We start from the raw sequence: 26383 nt of genomic DNA, 5'->3' as shown, positions 1-26383 counted from the left end.
GAATTTTTTTGAGATACCTAGTAAAAGTAATATAAATGGTACTGAGATGTCTTTTATTCACCATGTTCTTGATGATGTTGCTGTAATTGTGTCATCTATAATCATTGTTTTAATTTAATTATTGGCCCCCAAATGAGATTAAATATTTTTAAATTACCTGCTCTGCAAATAGCTTACCAACCGAATTGGGGTAGAGAGAAGGGAATTGCGTTGAGATGAGTTACATATGCCTGGGAAGTTCTAAAATTCAAATTTTGATTTCCATGCCCTTGGTGATTCCTTCAGTATGCTAACTCCCAAATTTTTATCTGCAGCTTTGTCTCTTCTTAGCTCCACACTCTTGTATCTAACCTCCTACTTCACGTATCCATTTGCACACCCAGTATTTATCTCCTGCTTATTCCCAAACTGAACTTCTGCTGTGTGTCCTCTGCCTCATTCCTGCAGAGATAAACCCCTACTCCTTCCGGCTGTCCTGTCCCTATCATTGACGGACATCACCCTTATCAAACCAAGAATCTTAGTCGTTCTCATTTCCTTTCTCTTCCACACTTTGCAGTAAATCTGGCTTAAAATCTTGTTGCATTTGCTGTACATACAGACTTTCACTGTCTCAGTATCTTTATGGTACTGGTTTTTGCCCTAGTATTATGTTCTCTCCCAGTTTCCTTTAATAGTCTTTTAACTGAACTCCCAATTTCGACCCTTTTCTCACAACAGTTACTACTGTCAACACAGAAAGAAACTTTAAAATGTAAATCAGATTATATTATTTCTTTCTTGCTTGTAAGTCTCCCACCAGTAAGTAGCTTCTTGTGACACTTAAAAGGCAAAGATCTACTGACCCACTCTTTTTTTGTAACTCTGTGATCACGTCATCTGGTTTTCTCTTTGCTTACATTGTTTTCATTTCATTGGCTTTTTTGCTGTTCTTCAAACTTGTAAACTGTACTCCTCCCTTAGGATTTTTATACTGGCTTGTCCCTCTGATCTGATAGCAAATTTTTTCCTTATTTCAAATATTTGAGCAGATACCACCTTTTCAGTGAGAACTGCTATGACCATCCTATTTAAAATTACAATATTTTACTTCTTGATTCATCTTGGCCTGCTTTATTTTTCCCACTTTCTAAATACTCTAGCTGTAATTTGTTACTTTTTGACCTATCATAGCTTTCTAATTTATTGTATTCATTGGTTGGTTCTTCCTTGTAGATTTATAAGGTTTGTAAAAGAAACATTTTTAGTTTTTCTTACTGATGTAGTCAAAGTGGATGTCTCCCTAAAATGAAATGAATAGAATGAGAAAATCGGTAGCAAATTTTGAAGTTGAAGCTTCCTTTGGAAGTTGTATAATTTTTTTTAATATTAAAAACTAAAGCTAGGTATGGTGATAGCATGCCTATAAGGTATGATGATAGCATGCCTATAATCCCAGCACTTGGGGGGCAGAGGCAGGAGGATCGCTGTTAAGTTTGAGGCTGGCATGAGCTACAAAATGAGCTCAAGGCCAGTCTGAACTGCATAGTGAGACCCTGTTTCAAAAAGAAAAGCAAACAAACAAAAACAAGATAGTTTCTGTCATTGAAGAGAATTCACTGGTAAGAACAAATAATTTCTGTGTATTATAATACATATAGTGAGAAAAGTTTATATAAATATTCCAGAATTGAAAGAAATCAGTCTCTCACGCTAATCTTATTGGTTATGCCAAATCAAATGCCAGTTCTTGAATGTCTAATTAATATTTTCACTAGCGTTTATATTTCAGTGCAGCCATTTTACTTGGAGAAATAAGAAAATACTTTGGAATTCCAAGAAATGACTGAGAGTTTACTGATTTCTTGGTTTGGGTTTTGTTAGCTTTTTAAGGAAGAATTATTAGAGAGGTTATTAGAGACATTTTAATATACATTGTTACTATGGGAGTTCAGGTTGGGGGTTTTGTTAAAAAGTTGAAAAGCTGTGATGAAGACATACTTCAAAGACTTCAAACTAAAAATAAGTATAAAAGTAGGACATTCATAGTGAAAAGTTAAAAATATAGAAACAGTATTATATATAAAATTATAATTTACATTTCTGATGTACATCTTGTATTCTTTGTAGTTTGTTATATGGAGATCTACTTCATTTTTTGAAAGTTGCTGTGTGATACTCCATTCTATATCTGTAATACAATTTAAGAAACTACTTGTGATCAACATTAAAATTTTCATAGTTTTTTTTTCTCCTTGTATTACTTTGTTGGAAGTTTGTTTATGTACCTGTGTATTTGTATATCTTTTGGGAAAGTATTTTATTTTAAATTATCCTTCCCCAAAATTGTCCTAATTTGTATCCCATCATAAAAGTATATGTCCTACATTGGGTTTTAACATCTTTTTTAGTTCTCACCGATTTAATAATGTAAAACTAATTTTGTTTCATTAATTATAAGTAGATTGAAGTTATTTGAGTACCTTTTCAAATTGTGGACACTCATTGGTTTAACCTTCCTCTTGGCTACTCCTCTTCTAGTGAAATTTTTTTTTTTCATTTTTCTCTCGAACATTCTTCAAACGCATATCAAAAATCTGCCTTGACAGCCAGACATGATACATTTCTGTAATTCTAGCACTCTGGGAGGCTGAGGCAGGAGAACTGCAAGTTTGAGTCAAGCCCGAGAAGTTCAGTAACTTACTGAGACCTGGTCTGGAAAAGTGAGGAGGTGAAAGGTCATGGGTTCAATTCCTAATACAAAAAAACAAAAAAGTTCTTGTATTTTCTTAGAACTGAGATTGGTAGTACAGTTGTCTAGTATATACAAGGCTCTACGTTTGATCTCCAGCACTGTCCGGAAAACCAAAAAGTCTGTGTTTTTTTTTTTTTTTTTTTTGTCTTTTTCGTTTTTATCAGTGCCAGGGATCGAACTCATGACTGTACACTTGCAAGGAAGGCGCTTATGCCACTGAGCTAAATCCCCAGCCCCCAAAAGTCTGTGTTTTTGGTTACTGAATGTCCTATTAATGTCAGCCTAAAAAATGATCTCTGTTAATATGCTTAATGGTTTATTTTCCACTTACTGCAACTTTAAACCAATCTTAATCCATTTGATTTTCTTACAGGGTTTCCAGACACACAGGATGGCTAAACACTAATGGGAAGAGAGGCATAAAATCTATCTTCTTCCATTATGGAGGCAGGCTTAACAGATGGAGAACCTGACCAAACTTCGGTGAGTAGTTCAAATACTTTGTAATAAGGTATTATCATCTGCAGCTGTAAAATCATCGGTGTAAGCCATTTTACTCTCTAAATATGTTTAAAATAAATTTAGGAAAGTATTTTTAAAGTAGCACTTTAATTTCTTCTGTTGATAGGAGAACTACGGGTAGTTTAAGGCTTCCTAGCACATAATCTGGGTAGTTTCCTGTTATTATCTCCTCCTTTTATTCTCCCTGCTTTTCCAATCATATAGTATTAGATATTTTATATATATATGTGTGTGTTTTTTCCAAGAAACTTTTTTTAGTGAAATTGAGAGAGAATTACAGTTGAGAAAATTAAATGCTTTCAAATCTAAATTCATATGTAGCTGTGAGCAGACAGGTGAATGAAACAGTTAAAATAGTTAAGTAAGAAGTAAGAGGAAATCTATGTATAAAAATATGAAGGTTTCTTAATCATTACTATCATGATTGAATTGTGTTCTGAAATTAAGTAAGTAGGGATATGAATGAAGTATGTATCATCCTCCGGCATGTTACAGGAAACTAAATGATACATTGTTACTGTACAAAGATTTTGCTTTAGAATAACTTTCACAGTTCTCTTATTGCTTTTGAGTGAGTCTATTAAATATTTATTTATAGATTCTTTGTTGAAATGTTTCTGTCACTTAGAGTAAGGGTTCCCCAAATAAAATGTTTCAACTGGTAACACTTTTTAGGTAGTGGATTCTTTGACATATTTATGTCCTTTGAATAAAGTAGAGGGCAGTTTGCTTTCATTTTGCAATGAGATAAGAGTCACCTAGTGTATTGAAGCATTTGTAATTTTAATTTAGTGGATGTCCTTTGTTCAGGCTCCACATAGAAACAGTCTAATGATTAATAGCAAAATGCAGTTTTGCTGACTTATATTAACTTAGTCCCATCATTTTTTGAATTTCTGGGTTGGACTTTTGGTTTCTTAAGTGATCAAAAAAGTTAAATTTTAAAGCGATGACTTATTAATAGAAAATTAAATGGGCATGAAAGTAACTTGGCTTATGAAGATTATTGTCACAGTGACTCTAAATGGAAAACTTTATTTATTTATTAATTTTTGAGACAGGGTCTCGTATGCAGTTTAGACTGGCTTTAGCTCACTTTGTAGCCTAGGCTGATCTCGAACTCATAACGGTCCTCCTGCCTCAGCCTCCCAAGTGCTAGGATTAGAGGCGTGAGCTACCATGCCTGACTGGAAAATTTTATTTTTACTATGACTTCAAAAAAAAAGTTAAAACTAACCTTTATCTTTCATGATATTTCTTTACCGTGAACATCTCCATTTTCAAATTTGATTCTTACAGTGGAAATATTTCTGATCTCATAATAAATAATAAAAATGTCCATAATTGAGCTGTGGGTACAGTTCAGTGGTCAAGAGCCTGTGTAATATTCTCTAGGCTCTGTGTTCTATCCCTAGCACTGAAAAGTAAAAATAAGCCAGTAATAATGGTTGCTACTTTTTAAGTGTATACTTTACTGGACTGTGTTTATAACACTTAATAATGCTAAATATTTGTTTACTCTTACTTCCATAGCTGAGGAATAGTCTCGAGGAAGGTAATTATCTTCTCACAATTTAAATGATAGAACTAAAGTTTGTCTCTGAGTAATGTACTACTGAAATATTGACTGTGTGCCTTTTTTTTTGATACTGGGGGTTGAACTCACGACCTCACGCTTGCCAGACAGGCATTTATGCCGCTGAGCTAGATCCCTGGCCCTGGCTGTATGCCTTTTTGAATTACTTAAAATTTATTGTTACTAAAATAGGTATCTAAGCAGATAGTATTATTAAATTCTATTCCAGAATCCTGGACAGTATTAAAGAAGTTCTAATGACATTTTTATCCTAAATTCTATTGATAATTGAGAAGTGGGAACAAAGTTAAAAGTAGTGAGAATAAATTTTTTCTTCATTGTTTCTTCTGTAAAATATGGCTTGTTTCAGTATAAAGTACAAAAATAGTCTGTGTTTGAAACTAGTGTTGAGATCCACTTTTTAGTTAACTATTTATAAAACATCACCTTTGAACTGCATGGCTTAGCTAGTTACTGTTTAGATTTGGAAGAGACAGGTAAAAACAAATGGGCTATACGATATAAGACATTTGCATGGATGTGAAAATCTGAGCTCTTTAATTTAGTTGTGTGACGTGGAGAGTTATCTTCTCAGGTTTCCAATTTCCTTATTAAACAAAGATAATTATATTATCTACCTCTCAGAGCTATTTTGAGGTGGTTTTTTGTTTGTTTGTTTTTTGTTTTTTTGGTACTGGGGATCCAAACTCATGACCTCACGTTTACCAGGCAGGCGCTTATGCCACTGAGCTAAATCGCCAGCCCTGTTTTGAGTATTAATTAATTGCAGAAGAAAAGTGCCCATTGTTATAGTGCTGTAGATATTATAAACATAAGAGCTGCTACTATTATTAACAATAACTATTAGTAACAAGATTTCTCTCCAAAAAGATAAATAAATAGAAGTCAGGGAAAGCTTGTGAAGGTTGGGTGGTTTCTGGATACTGGAAGAGCTCTCAGAAGAGAACATAAACTTTAATAACACAGATAAATATGGTTCATACAGTATAAAATAAACAGGCAAGCATTTTAGGATGGCAGAACTAAATGAGGAATCAGTTGCTCAAAATTCAGAGTAGATGATTATAAAAATTGAGTGTAAGATAGACTGGAAGTCAATTCTAGGAATAATGATTGGTATGGCAGATAAAGACCAAATATATAGAACCCTTTGAGTACCAAACCAGACGTTAAATTTATTTGGTCATTCATTATTCTAGTTACGCATAGTTTTATTTTTGTAGTGGTGCTGTTTGTCTTAGGTGATAAGTACTGAAAAGTAAAAATTGACTCTGTCTCGCTATGTATGGTATTGAATACATACACAGTAATCGTATATGTATCAAAAATGTTTTAAAGACTGGACCTTAAAACATTTCAGAAATTTACCACTAGGAAATGCTTCATTGAAGTGTTGATGTCGAAGTTTTATGAGTAGATAAAAATTGACTAAAGAAGTAAAATATTCTTTTGGATTAAAAAATTTGAATATATTCCTCGCCTTATGGAAAATCAAATATCTTTTGAAATATTGTTTCTGTCAAAACTGCTTTATAATATTTACTGGAAGACAAAGTGGTTTTTATCAAAATTTATTGTATAAATGACTCTTCAGAAGAGAATATGAATTTTTAGATACTTTTTTGGTAATATTTATTTGGAGCTCTCAACTTGAGGAAATCTTTAAGATTCTAATTTTAATTGAGGACTTTAAACCAAAGTTTTTTTAAGGTAGAAAGAATTTCAAAAATGATTTAGTTTACTAATTCTTAGAATATAATCAATGAGTGTCTTCCTAATAAGCCTAGAGATGATCCAGCTTTTTAAAACTTTTTTACATATTTACTGGGTTACTCATGATTACTCAATTTGGTTATCAACTTTTGGTAACTTTTTTTTTTTTTAGTTTACTGAAAGCTTTAAATAATAGTGTAGGAAGACTATCTATAACATTTATCTACATTGTCAAGTTTGTGTATGTATACATGTAATGGAACTGCCAGAATTTTTGACACATCAAGTTTCATTTTTTAGTCAGTTTTTTGTTGGTGGTAGTGCTGGGAATCAAACTCAGGACCTTGTGCTTGCCCGGCAGGTGTTTGTGCCACTGAGCTACATCCCAAGCCAGGGTCAGTTTTTAAATGTTTCTAATTTTTGTTCTCTTGTTATAAATACAGTACTGTTAGTTAAGCTTCCTCATAATTATTTTAGTATATTGTGAGTTATTAGTGATATCTTTGTATTTTTTGTGTAGAATTTTCCAGGAATTAGCCTTTTAGACATTTATGCATTCAAATCCAATGGTATGGTAAATTATCCACATACCGATTTCAAATTGTGCAAAGTACTGTTGTTGAAGAGTTGTACTTTGTGAAATTTCGTGGTTGGTCTTTGTTCTAGTTTCTTACTGCTTCTGTAGCTTTAACCAACACAAATTTATAATCTTAACAGTTTAGAGGTAAGGATTATGTTTCTTTTGAAGCTCTAATGTGAGAATCTATTTCTTATCAGAGTTTAATTCATTCCTGGGCTAGTGGCTCCTTCCTTGCTTGCATCAATACAGTCTCTGGTATTTTTTTTTTCTTCTTTTCTTCTTTCTCTTTGTTTGTTTGTTTGAAATGATGGTAGTGAAAATTGAACCTAGGGTCACTCCACAACAGAGCTACATACCCAGGGCTTCTTACCCTTTTTTTTTTTTTTGAGACAAAGTCTTGCTATATTGCCCAGTGGGACTCAGATTTGTAGTCTTCCTACTTGAGCCTTATCAGGATTGGGATTGCGAGGGTGTTCCACCAAACTTAACTTCAGCCTCTTGCTTTTGTTATCACCTGCTTCTGGTGTATTTCAGCATATGTCTCTAAAACAAAGATTTCTAAAATTTTTTTTTTCACAAAATGGGAATGTATTTCTTATTATTTTTTCTTTTTTTCAAATCCATTTTATTTCAAGAGAGAAAAAGAAAAAACTAAAACAAAATTTCAAAACACGTCAATCGGGAAACATAAAAATTTAAAAACTTTTCCAACTCTTCCTCAGACAAAGGACTAATACCTCAGTATACAAAGAACTCAAAAACATCAAATTCCCCTAATTTAAAAGACCTAGTCCAAAAAATGGGTATGTGAAATGAATAGATGCTTCTCAAATGAAGAAGTACAAATGACAAACAAATATATGAAAAGAATGTTTGACATCAGTGGTCATTCTAGAGATGCAAATTAAAACAACCCTGAGATTTCATCTGACTCCAGGAAGATTGGCTGTTGTCAAGAAATCAACCAATAGCAAAGGCAGGTGTTGGTGGCATGTCGGTAATTCCAGCACTAGGGAGTTTGAGGCCAGCCTGGGCTGCATAGTGAATTCAGGGCCAGCCTGAACTATGTAGTGAGATATTGTCTTAAAAAACCAACAAATCAATAACAAATGCTGGATAGGCTGTGAGGAAAAAGGAACCTTTCCCTGCTGTTGGTAGGAGTGTAAATTGGTACAACCAATGTGAAAATCAGTATGGAGATTCGTCAAAAAACTAAAACTATTTCCCATCTAGCTATCTTCCCAAAGAAGTTAAAAGCATCATTACTTCAGTGATACAAGTACACCCTTGTTTATAACAGTACAGTATCTAATAGCTAAATCTTGGAAATAATCCAAATGCCCATCAACAGATGAGCAGATAAAGAAAATGTGGTTTATATACAATAGAGTACTACTCTACCATAAAGAAGTATAAACAAGACATTTTTAGTTAAATGGATGTACCTTGTGAACATAATTTTAAGTGAAATAAATCAAATGTTTAAATATCACATTGTTTTCCTTGTGTGAGAAATCCAAATAGTAATTAAGGACCAAAATATATAGTAGATATTGGCAGATAGGAAGAAAATGTTCAGATGGGTAGAGGAACAAGGCAGAAAAGAGAAAAAGGAGCGAATTAGGATTAAAAAAAATAATGGAAGGAAAGCAATACAAAGTTTTGTAAAAGGAAAAGGAAGAGGAGAATTGAAGGGGAAGGAAAGGAAATGGGAAAAAAAAGAATTAAAATATGTGTTGTATGGGTACAAATTCCCTGTGGTGAATGTGATCATTAAGTATGGCAAAGTGTACCAATAAAAATGAATTAAAAATAAAAATTTTTACTTAGTTTTTTTTTTAACCACAAATACATTATTCCTAAACTTTACTAATTCTTCAGTATAGCCAAAGAACTTGAATGCATAAACTTCTCTGATTACCTCATAAATATTATCTTCAGGGGCTGGGGATTCAGCGGCATAAGCGCCTGCCTTGCAAGCAGGCAGTCGTGAGTTTGATCCCCAGTACCGATAAAAAGGAAAAAGACAAAAAAAAAAAAAAAAAAAAGAAAATATATATATATATATATATATATATATATATATATTATCTTCATAGTAGATAGTTGTGTTAGACTGGTATGTCATTAGGTGTTTTTGGTACCAGGGATTGAACTCACAGCCTTGTGCTTGCAAGGCAGGTACTTACGCCACTGAGCTAAATCCATGGCCCCCATCATTAGGTTTTAATGAACCTTTAAATCTCTGTTCTGTTGTAAAATTTCCTTTTCAATTTATTGAAGAAAAAAGTCTCTTACATTTCTTGCATATTGGAGTGGTTTTTAGAGGCCTTCTCACATTTAAATTTAAACTTTTATTGATAAGAATACTTTATTGATTGTGTTGTAGTATTACCATCAGGAGGCACGTAATGTTATTTCTGTTGTGATAATAGCACCAATATCCTCAAAAGCCTTCTTTAAAAAATGAGAATTTGGGTGACTTTAAATAAAATAAGAAACAAAACCAATCTTATCTTTTTTAGATATTTTTACTATTAGTCTTTCTGCCATTTTACAACTGTATTGAAACTTACACTAAAAGAAAACATTTTTTAAAAGGCTAAAACAATTTACTAGATATACTTTATTTTCTTTTGTCTTTTTAAAAAATTTTACTTAAGGAGAAAAAAGAAAAAAAACAGAAAAAGCGTTCAGGTTATACAGAATTTCAGAAAAAATAAACAGTAGGAAATCACTAGTTAATTACATATTGTCATCTTAGAAATAGTTGTTGAAGTTACAAAATTAAAGCATATAGAGGGGACTTTCAAACAGTGAGACTGCAAACAGTTTTGTTCAATGATCTAACAAAACTCAGTAATATGGTTATCTATCTTATACACTTAAATATATATGCAGTTATATCTTTTAGAGAGCTTTCTTTTCCTTTCTTTTGTACAATGACAATTGCACATTTTGGGTTTTATTACTCCCACAGTTCTTATTACTTTTTTTTTTTTTTTTCTGAAGAAAGTAAAACCAAATGTGACCAGGACAGAGTCAGTCAAATCAAAAGGATGGACATAATACATAATGTAAAAACAAAATGCAAGGTGATCAACAATGGTTACCATAATGCCTCTCGTTATCTTAAAAAGAATTACCTATATCATCAGTCATAATAAAATTGAACAAAACAGTAAAGAATAAGACCAATAAAACCAAAACATTGGAGACATTAGAGGACTTCAAAAGAAGATAATAGTCAACCAGAATGGACGTCACAATGAATCTTATTGTCTTCATAGTTATTGCCTATACTTTGAAACTTGGTACTATCTAGCATAACAGAATAGAGGAAAATCAGTCAAAACAAGATGGTGAGAGCAATACAGAGTTTCAAATCAAGTTAATCGGAAATCAGAGTGGGTTACTATAATATATCCTGCTATTTTTTATTTTTCCCTTAATTAAAAGGATAAAAATGAAAAAGTAGATAATAAAATGGAGATTGAGATAAAAAAGAGGGCATAAACAACAAAACAGCGCAGGTCAAAACAGCCATTTAAGCAAGTTAGTGTGTGCTGCGTGGTTGGGGCCCATTAGGGATAGCTTTAGGGAAACCTTGGCCGAGGCTATTGGATTGTGCACAGGGGCGGGACTCAGTCCAAGAAATTCTTACCAATCTGCTCCGCGCTAGGAATGGCTTTATGAAGCCAGCTCCAGTTCTGGTTCCAGGCTTATCCTGCCCAACTCCAAAATGTCGCCTGGCCAATCGCCCACTCCCGGGAGAATTGAGTCCCCCTCAGTCACTGCGAGCCAGTGCAGTTCTCTGGTCCACCACTCCCCTCCGTGACTGCGCCCTTCACCAAGGTCCTTGGGTTTGCCAACCCCCAACTTCACAGTGACCGTGCATCTTCAGATTCTAATGGCCTTTTTGCAGACAGTGGGGACCCGCTCTGGTGAGAATGCGTCTGGCTACTGCTTTCTGTCCAAGTTTTTTTTTTTTTCTTTCTTTCTTTCTTTCTTTCTTTCTTTCTTTCTTTCTTTCTTTCTTTCTTTCTTTCTTTTTCTTTTTTTTTTTAAACTTTAGTTTCTTCTTGGGTCGACAGGATCCATTTCCTTCTGTGTGGCCTTCTCTAGAGTGTGATATTCCAGCATCTGGGTTGTTTCTCTCAGAGAGACTTTTACTTTGCTGCTTCCTGACCTGCCATCTTCCCAGCTCCTTTAGGTTTAGATAGCACAGAGTTCTCATATACCCATGCCTACTTTCCCATGTTGTTATCCTCTTACAGTAATGAACCTATATTGATTTACTATTGCTATACAGTTGTTAGTTTCTATTGTTCTGGGGATTGAACCTGGAGTCTTGCATTGCATCTCCATCCCTTTATAATTTTTATATTAAGACAGGCCCTTACTAAGTTACCTACACCGGCCTTAAACTTGTGATCTTCCTGCTTCAGCTGGCTAAGGAAATTACAGACATGCCCCATTGTACCCAATGATATACTTATTAACTCAGGATCACACTTGATCCAGATTTCTTTAGTTTCACTTGATGTCCTTTTTCCATTCCAAGGTCCAGTCTAGGATGCCACATTACATTTAGTTGTCACATTTCCTTAGGCTTTCCTGACTCATACAGTTTGTCAAACTTAATCTTGTTTTTAAAAAACTTTGGTAGTACAGTTTTGAGACATACTGGTCAGGTATTTTATACAGTGTTTCTCACATGATTAGTCTAGGCTTTGGGGTTTTAGAGAGGAAGATCACAAAAGTAAAGTGTCATTTTCATTATATATCACGGGAATATACTGTCAGTATAATGTGTCACTTTTGCATTTTACCTTGGTCACCTGGCTGAGTGAATTTCTCATTTAAATTTTTTAGTACAGAAAATAGCAATAATTGTAACCTATAAACAATAGCTCTTTGACGTTTTTTAGAAATTTCTGAGTAAAAAAGGATCTAAGGGTTGGGATGTGGCTCAATGATAGAGTTCTTGCTTTGTATATATAAGGCCTGGGTTTGATCCCTATTACCATCCAAAAAAAAGAAGAAAAGGATCTAAAACCCAGAAGTTTGAGAATTGCCTATTTAAATCCAACTAGCACTTTGTAAAAGAATAATTGACACCTACTTTATATGAAAAGTGGAACCTCAAGAGTTAATAGAGGGTACACCTGCCATGGTGGCACATACCTGTAATCCTAGCAGCAGGAGGATTACTGTGAGTTCAAGGCTAAGCTGGGCTACAAAGTGAGTTTGAGGCCAGCCTGCGCTGCATAGTGAAACCCTGTCTCAAAAAACATTAAAAAAAATTTTTTTTAAAGTTAATGAGGGGAATGGAAGAAATGACAGGGCCTTCAGGAGGGAGGGAGTGATGAACAAGGTAAGCTTCATAATCATACTTTATGATAAGATATAATCATAACTTTAAAGAGTTTTATTACTATTTTGTTAAATTTTTATTCTGACATTTAATAGCTATATACTGACTTTCTACTTACTTTGTTTTCATTAGTTTTAATATTTTATCTAATTCATGTCACCTGCAAATAATGTTTTGTTTTTGTCTTCCAGTCTTCATAACAAATAAGCCTGTGGTTTTATGTATGTTTCTCTGGAGGTGAGAGGTGCCTCGGCCTTCGAGTGCTGGGATTTACAGGCGTATGCCACCATGCCTGGCTATTGATTCACTATTTTTATGGTTCACTACTTTTCTTTCTATTCTTTGACCTGAGACACAATACTCTAAATCTGTGATTTAAAGTAGGAGAGGTTTATTGTTGCTCATAGTTTCTAGAGGTTTCAGTCCATAACTGGCTGATTCCACAGCAGGATGGCTTAGCAGAGGGATGGAAGAGGAAAATTGCTCATGGCATGGCAAGGCAAAGAGAAAGCAGAAAAAAATGAATGGAGGTGTTAGGGAGGGAGATAAATCACACTACCCCAATGACTTGCATCTTCCTGTTACACCCTACTCTCTTGACAGGATTTCGTCTTTAAAACCCCATAATCCTGTTATTTTCCAAAAGCTCTACCTAGAACACTCTGAGGCTCTTGGGAGACATCTACATAGAAACAATGCTTAGAATCGTTTACATTACATTTTTGTTTGTGAGTTTATATCCTCTTGAAAATAATAGTCTCCTGGGCTGGGGCTTAGCTCAGTGGTTCAAGCACTTGTCTGGTAAGCACAAGGTCCTGAGTTCGATCCCAGGTGTTCCCCCCCCCCAAAAAAAAAGAAAAGAATTATCTCCTGAGAATATTAACTTGTCTGATACTGTCCTACATAGAAAAAGTCTTGAAATTAGCTTTTGACCTTTTTTTTGTCAGTCAAGAAGTACATGCCTTAGGGTATATAATCTTCTTAAATAAAATAGTTTCACCATTCGTTTTTCATTTCACTGATATAATCTGTTTCTTTAGGTAGTTTTCTTTATTTCTGCTCTGAGTACAGTTCTTTGCTACAAGCCGCTTTCTTTGTTGTAATCGCTTAGCTCATTTGGGGGAAAACAGCATTAGAAAGTGGTTGCCAGCCTCTTTGCCTAACTTGTTTATATGTATTTGTCAATTGGACATGTGCAGTTTAAAAACAAAAATTTTGAAACAGTGTTTAATACTTTTTGGTATTAAATCATGTTCTATGCTGTAGTAAACACAGGGTGAACAATGATCTGTCTATGGCAATATTACCGAGAGAAAATGGCACAAAAAATTGGCTGTCACCCAGCATTTCTTCCTACCTCCTGTCCCCTGGCTTTTCCTCCATCTGTGGCTTCCCACTCATCGATCTCGGTAGGGAGGGAAGTGGTTATTTCACTAGAATTCAGTTCCTACTTGCAAAAAGAAGCAGTTGGTTTCTTTTGTACTAGCATTGTGTTGTCTGTGTGTATAACCGCTGAATGTGGACCAGAGATTAAGACAAACAGCAGTACTGCTGTACATTTCATTTATGTTAAGATCTTTGGCACATGTATCTTGCTCATAGTTTAAAAATTAAAAATAGAAAGAGCCACACAAATAAATGATCTGGCCTTAAAAGATTTATTTTTTTCAGTATCCATAAACAATGCTGCCACTCAGGTTTATTTATTTATTTTTTAAACAGGATCTCTCTAAGCAGTTCAGGCTGGCCTCAAGCTCATTTTGTAGCCTCAGCCTCCTGAGTGCTTGGATTACAGGTGTGAGCCACCATGCCTGGCTTGTCACTCCGTTTTTAAATATGTGAATTGAAGATTTTTCATAAACATTATCACTTGCTGTTTTTCCTGAAAGTACACAGAAACATCTTTTTTTTTTTGTCTTTTTTGAGACGGGGTCTTGCTATGTAGTTCAGGCTGGCCTTGAGCTCACTTTGTAGCCCAGGCTGGTCTCAAACTCGCAAAGATCCTCCCACCTCAGCCTCCTGAGTGCTGGGATGATAGGTGTGAGCCACCACGCCTGGCTCTACAGAAGCATCTTTTAAGCAATGTAATTAAAGCTAAGGCAACACCATGACTGTGCCTTTTAAATCTTGAGATTATGAACATTAATAATAAAGCTTTTTTATTAATGAATGGGGAGCCCTATAAAACTTAAGAGAACTATGTGATGAATTAGTATTTTTAGCATGTTAGAGGTACATAAAGATAAAATTTGATTAGAAGTCCAGCAAACGAGACAGTAGAGCCATAAAGAGGTTTTTAAATTTAGATCTGTTTAGTAGGTTTTTCGTACACTTGTTTCAGAAGTTGTCTTAAGTTTCATATGGTAAAACAGCAGCAATGAAGCAAGAGCAGTCTTGGGAGGGAGAATAAATTGCTTGTGTGAGCACGTGTGCGTGCATGCATGTGTTTGTGTGTGCATGTGCACATATATACGGATGCACCTTGAGACCATAGTGTTAAGTGAAATAAATCAGATACACAAGCGTAAGTATCACATTGTTCCCCTTAAATGAGAAACCCAGAGTAAGAGCAAAATAAAAGATAAAGAAAGTAGGGAGATACTTCATTCTTAAGGGGGAAGAGAAGTAAAAGATAGGGGGATAAGGGATGAAAAAAAAAGGACTTGGGATGTGTTATGTACACGTACCAACTCCACCCAAGGAATGTAGATGTTATGTACTGTAAATATGCAAGGGATGTGTGGGAGGGGGAGAAGGGAAAGGGATGCAAAAAGGAATTAAATGTAAATGTACCAGCTTCCCACAAGGAATGTAATCATTATTGTAATATGTACAACACACGTGGGCTAGTAAACTAAAATTTATATATTTATATATTTATATATATACATACACACACTATATATATATGCATATATATATATATACACATACATGTATACATCTCACATTATAACTTTGGTTAAACCTTTACATAACTGAGTTTGGAAAACTAACATGTTTCCTTCATTGAGCACATTTTATATACATAGCACCTTTCAAAGTCCATGCTTCCCTGTGTTTAGAGGAGTTTTTAGGTCTCACAGGCAGTGCTGTTTGCTACAATAGGGAAATTCATAGAAAATAATAAGTAAAATTCATAGAAATAATAAATAAAAAATAAATTTGGTAGACATGAATAAAAACTTAAGATTTATGAAATTTCTACTGTGTGTCAGGAACTATTTTAAGTACTTTACAGATAAACTCATTTAATCTTGACAACAATGCTATGAGATAGAATTATTACCCTTAATTAACAAATGAAGACATAACCAACTTTCTCTGAGTCACACAGCTATTAATTAGCAGACCTGGTGTCCATTTTGGCATTAGAAAACAAACTTTTATCATTTTTCTGTACTGTGTCTCACAGATGTTAGAAATTGTGCATACTACCTCTACTGTTTGGGGTTTTTGTTTTTAAAGTAGTGTCAAACCATTGAGTTTTTTGAGGTGGGAGCTAACCTATTATGATTTAGGAAAGTCACTTTACCAATATTGTGGAATATTGGATGGGTGACTGCATGAACATTAGAGGTCTATCAGCTGTTTTTTATAAAGTTCTAATACATGCCTGTGCCCTTGTTCAGTTGAATGAGAATCAGGTTAGATACAAACATCAGTATCTTAAGCTTTGTAGGAAATGTTGTGTAACCATGGTTGGCAGTAGTAGTAGAGGTGGTTAGTCAGGGAGGAGCAAGGTGACATGCTACCATGTAATCTAGGCAGAAACCATTTACCACCTCTAGAGTAGTGACAGTAAAATAGGAAGTATGTGAAAAAAAGAAAAACGATCAAGATTTGAAGATTCAAATGTGTGGTTTCAAAGGCATTAAAAACCATTTGTAGTTTACATAGTGCTTTTACTATTTAACAGCCTTGATGAACCTTCCTAGATCCATTAACTTACAAGATGTTGCAAAGTGGTGATAGTCTTCTTTGATGGCTGTAATTCTGAAGAAATTAGAACTTTCCTGTCGGTGACTCTGGTAGTGAGTCCCGTTTTCCTGCAAGGGGTTGTGATGCACGGTGAAAAGAAAAACCAAGAGACAAGATAGTGATGTAGTGGAGATCTGGGATAGCCAGTTGTTCACAGGGAGCAGAAGTCGACAAGGTAGCCAAAACCTTGATCACAATTACACTGAACTAAATGGTGAAGGGATTGTCAGGATTATCAAAATACCCAGATGGTGTCGGTGCTCTTGTGTTGAGAAGGATTTTGTGTAGATGAGGATCACTTCAGATGATTCAGAAGGTGGCAGTGATCTTCCCTAATGAGGATCTTCTGTTGATAATGACAGTGAGAGAGATGACAGGTTAATAAGTTTGTCCTTTACCCCAGGTAAAACCTTTTTTTTTTTGACTTGGTTCTCAAGGAACCAGGATGTCTTAGGCGGATGTATGTATGTATGTACTTTGTCCTGGAGTGTCACAATGTTAGAGTCACATGGAGTTATGTTTCTGCAAACCATAGTTGGCTCGCATGGCAAAATATGAGGCCTTGGACAAGATCTAACCACGATTTAATTTTGAAGTACTTTTTCCCAAAAAATTATGTAGAATGACCCTTGACATTTTCCACAATAGCTATTTGATTACTGTGAGGTATAGTTCCCGCAGAAAGCAGTGCGTATGTAGCTTTCTGAACTCAATAACTCTTGTGGCAAGAGGAGGAGAGGCCTGAATCAGGAACCCAACTATCTGGGTTCATTTGCCTGCTTGCCAGCAACAGCTCAAATGCAGCCTATAAAAATGGGAAAAGTAGGTTTTTTGCACAACTAGGCCAAATTGGGAGGGTAACTAGTCTGTCTTGCCTCCACCCCCAAGCACACAGAAGTGTTCTAATTTATAGAAGGGGTGGACTAGACGCCAAGAAATACGCATATGTGATTAGCTGGGGCCCTGTAATGTTGAAAATTCAATTCTGTCGAACCTTTCTTGACACCAGGGCTAGACTTGGAACCATTCGCTGCAACCCCTGCTGTAATCATGAAGAATAAAAGGGGGGGGGGGAATGAATATAGTTCATTGGAAAGACCTGGGCTCAGTCCTCATTATCAGGAAAAAATATTATTTTAAAGATCCTTTCAAACTCTCAATTTCATTATGATTTGGTTTCCCAGAATTCTTAAAAAATGAGTGGTGAACCATTAAGTTTTGAGCATACCATGTTAATCATATATTCAATCAGTTATCTAAACTAATCTTTTGATTGTCTTATTACTTTATCTTTTGCCAGTAGGAGTTTATTCAGTTTGGTTCCTGAGGTTTTTTTGATAAAACTTTCTTTGTCTTTGATAATTTCCTCCCTCAGTTCCCAAAGATGTGAGTATAATCAAACAATACTGCAGGGAAGTCTACATTTCCCAATATTTCATTACCTTCAACTTTTAGGGAAACTTGCTAGACAATACTGATACATTGAGAGATTTCAAGATGAAGAGGGACATTAGTGAAACTCATGCTGAGTTGTTTTGATCACCAGAGTAGAACATGGAAGAAGAGTTCAGTCACAGAAAGGTACATAACATGAAACTAAAATCAAAGGCAATAACTGCCAGGTGGTAGCATTTGACTGAGGTTAAAGCATGTATTCATTTAAAAAGAAAACAGATCTTACAGAGATGACTGAATTGGCTGTCCATGAAGTTAAGGAAAATCAATTTAGTTGGTAAAATACTGAGGAATCGGCAGACTAAGATGGCCTTAAGAGAAAAAAGTACAAACTAAAGTCAAAGTGTTACCAGCTTAAGAAAGAATTACAAAACGGAATTAACAGCCTGTGGCATTCAAATGTGGCTGGAATTCAATTCACGGTTTCGTAGTTTTTCTTGCTTGCTTGATCTGTCATCTCTTGATCTCCTACTCCAGATGTTGGCATTTCTTAGTTTTTATTTGGATTAGAGTTTTTTAGTTGGATTGTTCCAGTAAACGTGCAGCTCTCCAGAGAGATTCAAATCTTGTGGGATTAAGTATCTAAGTAAGGAGCTGGGGATTTAGCTCAGCGGCATAAGCACCTGCCTTGCAAGCAGGCAGTCGTGAGTTCGATCTCCGGTACTGATAAAAAGAGAAAAAGAAAAAAAAATGTTAAAAATAAGTATCTAAGTAAATAAATATATAAAGGTTCAGTTTAGTATTGATGTATTATTGAACATTGTTACCACAAAGAAGCATATAGATTATAGCTCTGTAGTCAAGAAACTTTAGTAGTGTAAGGATTAAGTAACCGACTGAATACCTCACAGCTTGTAAGAGGGTTGTGTTTATTGCCTCAGCTTGACACTTTGCCGGTTTTGTTGGAAAAATTCTCTTCTGTTTTACTTTATTAGTCTTTGTAGTCAAGAACTACCCTAGTGTCAAAACATAAGAGAATAAAAGATTAAACAAGGAAATCAAACAGTTTGGTGGTGCATGCCAGGAGTCCAAGCGTTAGGGAGATTGAAACAGGAGGATGGCCCTAACTTTGAGGCCATCCTGCATTACATAGCGAGAGATCTCAACAAATAATCATTAAATATCTTTTCATACTTTATACTTTCTATTGTAATTCTTCATATTTTTTTCCACTGGGCTTGCTTTTCCTCTCTAGATTTTTAGAGTTTGTACTTTTTGCATTTGGTAACTATATTTATGTGAAAATTATTTTTTGCATGCTTACTGTATGCCAGTGTGGTAAACCTGTGGGACCCAAGCTGGAGCAGGCTTTATCATTAAAAGCTCTAAAAGATTTGTTATCACTATTATGTGCTATACCTGGAGTGTGGTGTCTTTCTTATGTAATCTTTATAATACTGTAAACTACATATTTCTGTGTTTTTAGGAATGTGGAAATTGAGGATAAGTAATTTATCTAAGATCCGTTAGTCAGGGGAAGTGTTAGACTTTAAACACAAATAATCTAATTGCTATGGCTGCTATTGCTTGTAAAAGCTAATGTTTTATCTTACAGATTGATTGTACATAGCATTTTTAAGCATCCTTTTAAAGTTTTATATTCATTACCTAATACAGTATATGCTGTACTTTGAAAAAATGATACATTATCTATTTTATTTAACTCAAAACATTTTCTCCTATAACTAATTTTGATTTTTCTATCTTGAGTGAATATTTTGACATTTAGACATCATACAGTTGCTGATATTTGAAGGAGAGCTGCTGTATGTGGCAGATTTATGAATCATAGGGGATGACATTTCGGTAATAAGTTCTTATTTTCGGACTAAGAACCAAGATTATTTAAACAAGTCATAAGATTAAACATCATATTCTGAAATGTATACACTGAGCTTCTCCTCTGACCAGTTCTGTCCTCCCCGTCATGACTGTGATGAGATACTGTGGGTTTAGCCATGCTCTTATTGCCTAACCTTTGCAGGCAACCATGGCTGATTGGGTCAGTTTTGAAGGAAAGTGTTTGCAGTCAAAAATCACGGTGATAGGTTTAACTGTTTTTGTAGATTGGTAACCTTTTTCTAGTTTCAAAACCGCTAGCAGTCACACCACATGAAGGCCATGAATTACAAGTGAAATCAGTTTGATAAATTTTTAACTTTTTCTATGTGTGATGAAGAAAGTTGATTTACAGACCACTAGGACCAGAAGAAATATAACTCATGCTCTGAAAACTGATGATAAATCAGTTCATGATACTGTGTGAAAGACAGAATTATTTAAGAAAACAGTTGAGATGTAGTGTTTTTATACAGTGGAATATTACTTGGCTATAAAAAGGATGATCTTGAGGCTTTTATAAATAAATGGAGACAACTTGAGACTGTACTCATAAGTGAAATAAATCAGACTCACATTTGCAAATATATTGTCTCTACTATAAAAAATAAATAATAACAATAATGATAAAAAACAAAGAATAATAAGATCCAAAATGTACAGTAGATGTTGTATTAATGAAAGGGAAAGAAGGTGCTCAAAGGGAAAGAACAACTTGTAGGCATATACATATAACTATGTATGTTTAAATGTGCAGGACAGATAAGCATACTAATTCTTTGTTAATCAAAAAGAATAGTTTGTGCTGTCATTGTTTGTTCATTTTTTATGCTTTGATTTTGTAACTTGAGCAATTCTAAGATAACAATGTGTAATATATTAACTGGTATTGATTTCTTACTATTTTTTAAAATTCTGTATTATTTCTACCCTTTTTTGTTTTGCTTTAAAAAAAAAAAAGACTACAGAAAACAGTTGAGAGAATTCTAGCAATGGCATTTGGCCTTATAATGGCTAAGGGCTAATAGTGAAAGAAAATACTAGTATCTCGTGGATCATAAATAAGGCTTTTTTAGGATTGAGGTAATTTTCTATGAAGACTGTGATAATAAAGTCTTACGACTGCAGCTGGCCCAATGAGCAAATAAGAAAACACATTTAAGATATTTATTCAAAGCTTCTCAGCTACTCAGTTGGCTTAGAATTTAGACTTCATGATTCCAATCCACATTTGTTCTTTGTGTATCATAGAAAGACTTGTTTTTTTTCCCACATCAGAACTTAAACTAATTCATTAACAAACGGAGGAGCTCTTTAAACTATAAATAAGAAATTCTTATCCTAGTTATTAGAATTGTAATTATTAAACCTTTTTTTTCTACTCATATTTTTGTTTAATAAAAGGTTACTGAGTGTCTGTAGTTTGCCAGGTTCTGATTTTACAGGATTCAGTAGTGAGTATAATAGAACAAATTATGACTGCATTGAAGCTAACATTTGAATGGAGAAAGACAAAAAAATAAATTTGTGGTGTGTCACATGATGATTGCTGTGATGAAACATAAAGTAGGGTAGAAAGGAGGGTTAAGAGAATAAGTGATAGATGCTGTTTTCTGGGAATGAAGGTCTTGAAGGTCTTCCAATGAAGTAGCTTTTGAGCAAAGACCTAAAAGATACTTTGTAAACAGAGATGAGAGCCAGGTACAATATAGAGTTTTTGTAGGTGTTGGGCAGAATGCAATGGTTGGGTTGAAAATGATGGGCTGGAAAAAAAAAAAAAAAAGAAAATGATGGGCTGGAAGAAAGATGAATGAGTTGTCTTTCCACCTCCTCAGTCAGGAAATTAGAGGTGCAGGTTTTGTGTCTGAAGACCACATAGAGCTCTGCAGGATCTCATCTACAGCCCTGTTTGTTATAGTTCATACATTGTGTCAGCTTAAGAAGTTTAAGTGACTGAGCAAGCAGGCCAGGCTCTCACTTTGTAAGCATCCTTAGGGTGAGTAGTCTGCATTCAGTATATGGGAGGAAAAGAGGCTTGCTCTTCCCCCACTTGTGCTCTTGTTGCTGTCTTTGGGGCCTTGAAATATTATTACCCTCTGCCATGTGTCACCCTGCCTTGGAGCTGGCTGATGATGGACTGAGTGTCAGGGGCTGGGGATTTAGCTCAGCAGTGTAAGCACCTGCCTTGCAAGCAGGCAGTCGTGAGTTCGATCCCCGGTACCATAAAAAGGAAAAAGACCAAAAAAAAAAAAAAAAAAGAGTTTATGCTAACTGTGAGTGTCAGGTATTTTGTCCCAGTAACAAGAGAAAAGTATCTTAAGATACTGTTCATAGAAGGATGCAGTGACAACACAAATGGAATTTCTGTTTTTTATGCCTAGAATGAGAAGTTAGGAAAACCTTCAGAGAAGATATAATGCTTTGTCTGAAATGAAAGAATGAGTGTATCAGGAGGATAACTGCATTACCTTGAGAAACTGTTGCTCAGAGATTTAAGTTAGGAGAGTAATTTGGGAAATGAATGGTGACTTGAGCCCTTTAAAGCGTGAAGTCAGTGTAGTCATCTGGGAAAGTTGAAGAGCTACAAAAGTGGCTGTAGATGCAACACTGGGGAGTGGCTATCTTACAGGGTATTAGGAGAAGGGAACCAAGCAGAGGGAGGCACAGGGAGGAGAAAAAAACTGCTTGGAGGCAAAAGGAGGGTAGAATTTTGAGAAAAGAATTTGGTCTCTAGTGGCTGATAGTGATCAGTTAGGTTGGGCTGAGGAAACGCGAGTTGTGTAGTAGGGTTGATGCTTTCCACAAGTTAAAGTACATTAAAATTTTAATTTCTAAGCCTTACTAGCCACATTTTAAGAGTTTAGTACTTTTACTATATAGCTAGTAGCTACATGACTAGTAATTATATCTGGACATTGCCTTTATCGGATGTTCTCATAATTACTGGAAGTTCATTTGATAGTATATACTAGATCACTTGAGTATTGTGGAAAAGTTAAATAACAATTGAATATTTATTGATCTATTTATTTGTGAATGATGGCAATATAGAAAATATGAACTAACTATTCATTGTTACAATTTACATTAGAAAGTCTAGGTTGGAAAACATGACTTCAACTTGGAATTTGTCAACAGAATTGGCAGTTTGAGTTGAACTTTGCAGGTTGGGATTTTCGAGCCATTGAGCAGGGAAGCAAAAAGCAAGTAGAGAGAAAATTGCAGATAATTTTTCACTATCAGTTTTACCAGACAGAAGTGAAATTTTAGTTGAATTGGAAGGGTACTGCATAGGAGATCAAATATTTCTGTGAGATGAATGATTGGGCCAAATTGTAGATTTTTAAATATCAGAGCTTGAACTTATTTTTTTCTTTTTCTTTGGTACCGGGGATCGAACTCATGACTGCACGCTTGCAAGGCAGGCGCTTTTGCCGCTGAGCTAAATCCTCGGCCCCTGAACTTATTTTTTCAAGAACACGATATAAAATGTTTGAGAAAAGGAGCAAAATGACCAATGTGATTATTTAGGAAATTAATTTACCTTGATAAACTAATCACTTCCTTCTAGGTTCTTTATCTTTTTCATGCCTATTTTTAAGAACCCACATGTATACGCATGTAAAGTATTATTAACCTTCACAATTCTAGAAAGTTATATGGCTTAGTATTTATAGAAGAGAAAAATAAAGTTTGTTTTGCTAGTGATGAACTAGCTTGAAGAATGAGTAATACTGACTAGACTGAAATAATGTATTTCAGTGTCAAATAAATTACAGAACATACTGTCTTTATTATATAATGATAATGGCAATAGGAACATGTATTTATCATCTTTAAAATTTGAATACCTAGCATAATAAATACATGAGTGGAGTAAAACTAAATCCAGGATCACTGTTGAAAGGGAAAAGTAAAATGATGTAAGCCTAACCTCGGCTGATTCTGTGTGAAATGAAAACTAGATGTTAGATAAACTTTGTAGAGGTAAAAATAATCAGAACTTAATGACTTAATTATTAAATCAAGTGGGAAAACAAAGACTTAATTGGCTCATAGTTTAGGTCTGAGTCAAAGTTGCCCAAATCAGTATTAGAACTGGATTCTAAGATAAGGCTGGTGAGTGCCGTTTTTGTCATAAAAATGCTTTATTAAACAAACAAAAGCCTTTCCTTTGTTAACTGAATTTTACAACTGGAAGTTAATCTGCCATAATGTTCAAACTTTGATATGTTAGGTATGAAGAAGAAACTTGGATGTTACCAGAATAAAGATAGTAAGTGAACCTCCAGTATGAATGGAATCTGCTGGTAGAAAGCAGGTAGAGAAAGAAGTAATTCAGGCTGAGCACTGGTTATCTCCATTCACTCACTGAATGAGAGGACCGAGAAGACAGGAAAATAGAGCAGGAACCCAGAGCAATGTAGCATTTTAGAAACCAAAGGAGCTAAGAGTTTTCATGGTTAAAAGGCTGATAGAGTTATATACATACATACATATACAGACCCTCCCAGAGCATTCCAGAGAAGACTATAATTTGGCAGATTCTAGTTTCCAGACGCCTCAGGATTTGTTAAAAAAAGTTTTTCTCTAGGATTCAATTTTTAATGTAAAAGTACTTTTTGTACACTCCTCCGCCAAATCCCATATACTTCTTAAAAGATTACTTCACCACTTAACTCATTTGATAAACTGTAGGTGCTGTTTGGATTCAGATTCATATACATGAGATTAAATTATTCCTGAGATTTGCTTTTTTTTTTTAAGATCCTGCCATATTCAGATGTTGCTGAAGTTCAAGAGACAATGAGTAATATGATGCTGTGTTTAAAACATTAATGCTTTTGTATTTTTCTAGAATTTTAAATTGGAAGTAGTTATTTTCTATTGTATTTAATCAGATTAAATCATACTAAGAAACAGCAAGTATAGGTGGAAAAAATCAGTTTGTTTGGTTTTTTTTTAACTTTTTTTTTTATTGCTACCAGGGATCGAACTCACGACTACCTGCTTGCAAGGCAGGTGCTTATGCTGCTGAGCTAAATCCCCAGCCCCCGAAAAAAATCAGTTTAAAAATTATGTTTACATTTTCTCAAAGTGTAAATAGGTTTAATCTTTTTTGGCCACATTTAAACAATGCAGAAAAATATAGATAAGTGAAATCCTACTTCTTGAATGTAAGTTATAGTTAACAGTGGCATTTTCCTCAGTTTGTATATGATGTATATGTCTTACATAAGAAATTTTATAAAAATTGTTCAGCAAAAAAAGCACTTAAATGACTATATAGTATTTGTATAAGTATTATTATTAAACACCTGCTAAAATAAGTTATTGTTTTAGATTACTGTGAATAGTGTTGGATTGGTGTCTAAATATTTTTTTAAGATAATAAAATCCAACAAAACAAAACAGAACAAAGCCAATTAAAGCAAAGCAGGAAACTGGTACACAACTTCAAAGTACGCTATTAGGAAAACAACAATAGCTACCATAGTATATTTTGTTATCTTTATAATAGTTGTCCGTTCCATCAGGTATAGCAAAATCAAACCAAAATAGAATACTAAAATACTGGTTTTGACAAACCAGTCAAGACAGAATACTGTTTGCTTTATGAGGGATTTCCTCTAATGAAACCTATTTACACTTTGAGAAAATGTAAACATAATTTTTAAACTGATTTTTTTCGGGGGCTGAGGATTTAGCTCAGCAGCATAAGCCACCTGCCTTGCAAGCAGGTAGTCGTGAGTTTGATCCCTGGTAGCAATAAAAAAAAAAAAAAACTGATTTTTTCCACCTATACTTGCTGTTTCTTAGTATGATTTAATCTGATTAAATACAATAGAAAATAACTACTTCCAATTTAAAATTCTAGAAAAATACAAAAGCAAACAGAATAAAGCAAAATAATTAGAACAAAGCAAAACAGTGAGAACAATACTGGATTTAGAAGGAAATCCCTCTTATTTGCTATATTATACACTGTCATCCTCCCAAGAGATCCTGCGACTGCTGGCCCTAGACCTGCAAAATCAACCAAATAATACAAGCATTTAATTACATTTTGTATCTTAGTTGCTATCAACTCAGCCTGTTCTTCAAACCAGCCAGTTGCTTAGGGTGGGGTGGGGGAGGGGGAGTGTGGAGGGGCTGGTTTGATTCTCAGCCCACACACTGGTAGGCTCAGGAGAGGCGCTGACTTTCTTCTTTCTGGTACCCACCTGGCTTGCAAAGCTTACCAGACAGTTGGCTTCTTGGTTGGTTCCTCCCAGTCCGAGGAATGTTTCTGAACATTTTGGATGATCCTAGAAGTAGAACTAGATCAAAAGTGTAGATCAAGTTATTTTAAATAACTGTCTACTGGACCCGATCATATTCTGTATCCAGCAGTGATAAGTTCTAGTTCCCAGGAAAAAAAGTATATCTTTAAAATCTCTTCTGTCAACTCAAGGATGAAATGTACATGTGGGTGCTTTGCAGATGATTTTAGGAATATGAAAAGTTGAATCTAAGTATAGAATGATGACTTTTAAGAACAAGCAGCCCTCTGCTGCATTATATATCCTGTGCTGAATTCTTGTT

At 34.7% G+C, this 26383-nt stretch overlaps 1 protein-coding gene and 1 long non-coding RNA gene across 9 annotated transcripts in view; one reads left to right on the top strand and one right to left on the bottom strand.

Annotated features, from left to right (window-relative positions):
• Osbpl8 (oxysterol binding protein like 8) overlaps positions 1-26383 on the top strand; it is a 177214-nt gene that overhangs the window by 52043 nt on the left and 98788 nt on the right. For all 7 annotated transcript variants that reach the window (XM_063255177.1, XM_063255175.1, XM_063255181.1 and 4 more), the window contains exon 2: positions 3108-3217. In XM_063255177.1, coding sequence (XP_063111247.1) covers positions 3176-3217 — 42 coding nt within the window. In that variant the 5' untranslated portion in view covers positions 3108-3175. The remainder of the gene's footprint in view (positions 1-3107; positions 3218-26383) is intronic.
• LOC134477363 (uncharacterized) lies at positions 15543-26315 on the bottom strand. 2 transcript variants are annotated; one of them, XR_010049385.1, is made up of 3 exons: positions 26023-26315; positions 18804-18915; positions 15543-18622 (listed from the first exon to the last, which is right to left on the bottom strand). It is a non-coding gene; the product is annotated as an uncharacterized LOC134477363 (long non-coding RNA). The 2 variants fall into 2 exon arrangements; XR_010049386.1 differs by having other exon boundaries at positions 26041-26315.

The sequence above is a fragment of the Cavia porcellus genome, unplaced genomic scaffold (assembly GCF_034190915.1).
Source record: "Cavia porcellus strain 051 isolate PalLab524CR breed Dunkin Hartley unplaced genomic scaffold, mCavPor4.1 scaffold_8, whole genome shotgun sequence".
In the NCBI taxonomy this organism is placed as follows: domain Eukaryota; kingdom Metazoa; phylum Chordata; class Mammalia; order Rodentia; family Caviidae; genus Cavia; species Cavia porcellus.
The sequence above is the reverse complement of the archived record's forward strand: the minus strand, read 5'-3'. Positions and strand labels throughout refer to the sequence as shown.